We start from the raw sequence: 4,897 nt of genomic DNA on the forward strand, positions 1-4,897 counted from the left end.
ATATAAATGAGTCTTTTGTAATTAGTAGGGAGTTTAGACCGTTAGTCTAGTAAGTGTTGTAATAGTCGGTTTTGGCTCTCAGTTTCCAGTCAGTGTGAGGATTCCAAGTTAGTCGTTTGTTCAGATGTAGTCCTAGGTAATGGATCTGTTCAACAGAAATAAGTGGGGTAATATTAAAGGATACTGTTGGACAGGAATATATAATATTACATTGTATAAAATAAATCTAGAGGGATTTATTTTAATCCTCCAGCTTTGATACCATTTTTTACGGGTGGTTATGTGGGATTGGAGGGCCATTGGCATACAATGGAAGTGTCATTATTCACTGATGATAGACATGTGTCATCGGTATACATGGTAAGGATAGTGTTAGTATGGGTCGGGATCCCTGTACCGCCTTAACATCTGACGATTCCCCTTGTCGGACAGTATGAAAACGGCCTAAGGGTCATTATTTGACCTTAAACCTCTCTAAAACCCTGGTCCTATCTGAATACCTTTTCTTATTTAGTTTATTTTTTTTTAAGCACGTAAATTGTTCACTTTAACCCGACACTGGTCTACAACTTCTAACTTTGCCTGATTTATTGTGAGACTTGACTAACAAATATACAAATATTTATGAATCTTATTTTTTGCTTATGTTAACTTGAAGTTAATGACTTGATTAGGAAAGACTATTTGAGATAGTACAGGATTGGTAGTAAGAAATACACACTTCATTTGCCTCTATTACCAATAATTATATACATAGAAAGATAATTTACTCTCAAACCTGACAATGGTTTTACCATAATACAGACAAATTGATTACTTAAGCAGCCCTTGATATGAGTAAGGTAAGTGGAACCAGGTGCAATATAAGGTCAAATGCAATTTTTTTTTCAATAGTTATAGTCATCTTACAGAGCTGGATCGTAGTGGAAAACTAGGCCAGTGCATTCCCTTTAAATAGCCCACAATTAGCAAAGTAGAGCACATGTTGATAGCAGCACATGTTGATAGCAGCACATGTTGAATGTTATTTTCTCTCCTAATTTTGATAGAATGGAAAGTTGGTTGTTATTGAGCATGATTTATCAAAGATGGAACTGGTTTATGATAAGTTGATGCTAATTAGAGTTAATTTATGGATTAAGTATTAATAATCACAATATTTCGAAATCAATAAGTTTTAAGTAAAAGTTTCCACTTACTACCTAAAGTCTCGTGTTGGGGTATGAATAGATTTGAAATAAAGGGACCATCCCATTTCATATTAATAATACACTGTTTTTGCTTATTTAAATAAGTACACTTTGTTAAGAATAATGGACGAAAAATCCCACTTTAAAATTTTAAAAAAACTCTTGATAAAAAATTTGTTTGTTATATGGTACATTTAACTTTTGTAGCATTATACCATCATTTAAATCCCTTGACTTCAAAGGGACTAATGCCCAGGCAATCATTTTAATTTGTTATTAAATACGTCATAAAATTGCTCTCTTCAGAGTAACTTTTTAAAATTAATTAGTTCATTTTATAAAAAAAAAAGTTCGAATCCCAGGTACATTTACACAGTTAATAATACTTTAAGTTTCACCGCAATGCTCATTATTATTAGAAGTGGTTTTTTTTTTTTTACACTTTCTGATTTTAAAATGCTACTTGAAATAAATTAACAGGTGAAATAAATTTTAAAAGGGCCTTTATAATACCAATATAAAAAACAAAACAATATTCTATCTAACGCATATGAAGATTTCATAAATTATTGCTCTACTAAAAATATAAATATAGGTAAATAAATTATAAAAGGTTTTCTCATTATTGTATGCCTGAGGTACCAACAAGCATACATAGTATATTTTTAATAGAGATAAAATACATGAACAAAGAAAAAGATAAAAACGGTATGATTAAGTTTTATCTTAACTAAGAAGGCGAGATAAAACGGAAGTATGAATCAAGAAAATCTTAACAGTCAGAATAAAACAACGAAAATTAATAAACTTAACCAAAGTTTGAATACGAAGTAATCTCATAGAATTCCATGTGAAATGTTCTGTTGGCACTATACTGCCTTAAGGAGATTATTGGAGACAAGAGAATAACACAAACTCCAACACAATGTATATGAAGTACTCCCTCTCTCTCAACCTCTAATTTTACCTGAATCATAATATCAGAATATACAGTCGCAGAATTAGAAGCGTATTTAATTAAAAAGAAGATTATGTCATAATAATATTTTTTTTGTGTTTTTTTACTAACAAGAAAATGAAAAGAGAAATCATTAGAGAAAATATCTATTGAGGAGTGTTTGCGGTTTGTGAGTTGAAGTTTACAAAATAATATAAATATCATATTTAAAATAGGCTCACACAACACATGGCTTATGCGGATGATGTAGTCATCACAGGGAGAACCAAAACAACACTGGCCGGTGCTGTAGAAGAATTCAAGAGAGCAGCACAGGATTTAGGACTTATTATAAATAGTGAAAAGACTGAATATATGAAAACCTCTAGACAGACCGGGGAGAGAAGAGATATTGTGGATGTGAGGGAAAACATGTTTCACAGCTGCAGTACTTTCAAGTACCTGGGAGGAGTTGTGGCGGAGAACAATAATTGAGTAGTAGAAATTAAGGGCAGAATAGTAGCAGGAACCAGATGTTTCTATGCCCTGCAAAAAGCTCTCCGATACAAAAGTCTTTCCAGGAAAGCAAAGCTTATGTTGTACAAAACAATAATTAGGCCAGTGGTAATGTATGATAGTGAGACATGGACTCTACCCAAGGAAAATAGAAGAGCTCTACTGGTTTGGGTAAGAAGGGTCCTGAGAAAGATCTTTGGAACCGTTAAAGAAGACCACAGGTGGAGAATCAGAAGCAATGACGAAATAAAAGAATTGTATGGAGAGCCTGATATCCTCTGTGCTATTAAGAAGAGCAGGCTAAGATGGTTGGGACATGTGGAAAGGATAGAGACCTGCAGGCTACCTAAAAGGATGCTCAATGGTGCACCAGGAGGAAAAAGGAAAAGGGGCAGACCCAGGCGTCGGTGGCTGGATGATTTAAGAGGAATGGGAGTTGAAAATTGGAGGAGTCTCGCTGGAGACCGCGAGGGATGGGAAAGAGTGGTGACAGAGGCCTAGGCCCTACAAGGACTGTAGTGCCCAACAGTGAGTGAGTGAGTGAGTGAGTGAGTGAGTGAGTGATAAATATCATACTCTTAGGAAGATATTTTCTAGTCACAATTTGATTTAGAGACTAAAAATTAAAATATTAAAAATAACATTTGAAGATTATCGGGCCTTCGGTCAAGATGAACAAAAATATAACAATATATAGTCTTGGACTATATATTGAATGCCAACGCTTGGATCCTCAATGTAAGTTTTCATCTGGACTAAAATAAGATACAAACTAGGTAAAGCTAATAAACATGCGAACTCTTACTCAAACAAATGTAAAGTTAGAGTTGGAAAAAGACTTCCCTATAAAAAACAATCATAAAGCCTAAATAAAATAGTAAAAAGTTATAGATAGATACAAAAAATGGTTAGGCAACATCATAATGAGTAAAGAACTGGTAAAATAGAATATATATTATCAAACAGATCTATTAATTAACAAAGGTATTATATTAACTGACATAGTAATTAATAATGAAATTATAAAATAATAATATTGAGGCAATAGTAAATGATACCCCATATAATTTCACGTAATGGAAGAGATAAAAATTTAGGTAAAAAATCAACTAAAAGAAATATCCTGTTGTATTTTTTAAAATAAAAAACTGATAAAAAAAAAAAATTAAAATTATTTATTTTTAAAAATTATTTATGCTTGGATATATATATATATATATAACTAGATTCTGCACAACAATCATATATTGTGTAATTTATTTGGATAGTAATAACTTTAGTTAATAACCAACTTTAGTTGTTAATTAAACTATAATTCTATAATATGTTATGAGGCAAATGCATAAAAAGGGAATTTAAAATGATTTGAACTGTTGCTGAGAAGAAATAATAGATACAAATTGACCGAAAAAACGTTTTCGAAATTCGATTTAAGTATGCCACCGTCAGTTTAGGGCGGTGGCCGAGAATCGTGAATTTCCGCCTATGTTCGCCCCCGTTCGGTTACAATCGATTTGCTGGCGCACCACACACTAGATTATATCGACCTCATTACAACTCGATACCTCGACTCGGGCAATTAGACATTTTCACATAGGCTATTAGTGCCAAATGAGTTTAGATTTGGCACGGGACGGGCCAACATATTGACAGAGCTACCGCCATTGTGCCCATTGGATGCTTCCATATTTCACTCCTTATGAGCCTTCATTTAGGCAATAGGAAAACTCAAAGGTATAAATTTATAAAAAGGGAGGGATAACGCGGATTGAATACAACACGAGATTAATAGCACAGATTAATTCATTTTAAAAAATCTAATATTTCTATTAAAACTTTTTAAAATATTTATTAATTTATTTAATACTTTTGATAGTTTTTAAAAAATTATAAGAATGGGAGGCATTAAAAATTAATCTAAATTAGCTCAAAATTTAATTCTCGTGACACAAGCGTGTTTATTCTGCTGTAAAAATAAATAACTAAAAATTCTGGTTAGCATAATACAACCTCTACTTACCACTCTTCATGCTCCCCTCAAATTTGGAGTAGATTAATGGGCTCATGTTGATGTTATCGCTATGTATTTAATTTAAAAAAAATCTAGACAGCAAAAGTTACCGAACAAGTTTTACTTTTGTCTACCTATATATGGAATATATAGTTAGGGAAAGTAATGCGATCGAACAAAATTTCGAATTCCAGTTTATGAAGAAAATACGCGTTTTTTATCCATAAATTACACATTACTTAT

General features: G+C 32.3%; 1 protein-coding gene across 1 annotated transcript; it reads left to right on the top strand.

Moving 5' to 3' along the window:
* Positions 1-2,754: 2,754 nt before the first annotated feature.
* Positions 2,755-3,144, top strand: LOC136795314 (uncharacterized). Its single transcript, XM_067045474.1, has one exon. It carries the CDS (start codon positions 2,755-2,757, stop codon positions 3,142-3,144), a length of 390 nt encoding a protein of 129 aa, XP_066901575.1.
* The last annotated feature ends 1,753 nt before the right edge of the window (positions 3,145-4,897 follow it).

This window comes from Halyomorpha halys, unplaced genomic scaffold (assembly GCF_000696795.3).
Source record: "Halyomorpha halys isolate HHAL.00 unplaced genomic scaffold, Hhal_1.1 Scaffold1238.1, whole genome shotgun sequence".
In the NCBI taxonomy this organism is placed as follows: Eukaryota; Metazoa; Arthropoda; class Insecta; order Hemiptera; family Pentatomidae; genus Halyomorpha; species Halyomorpha halys.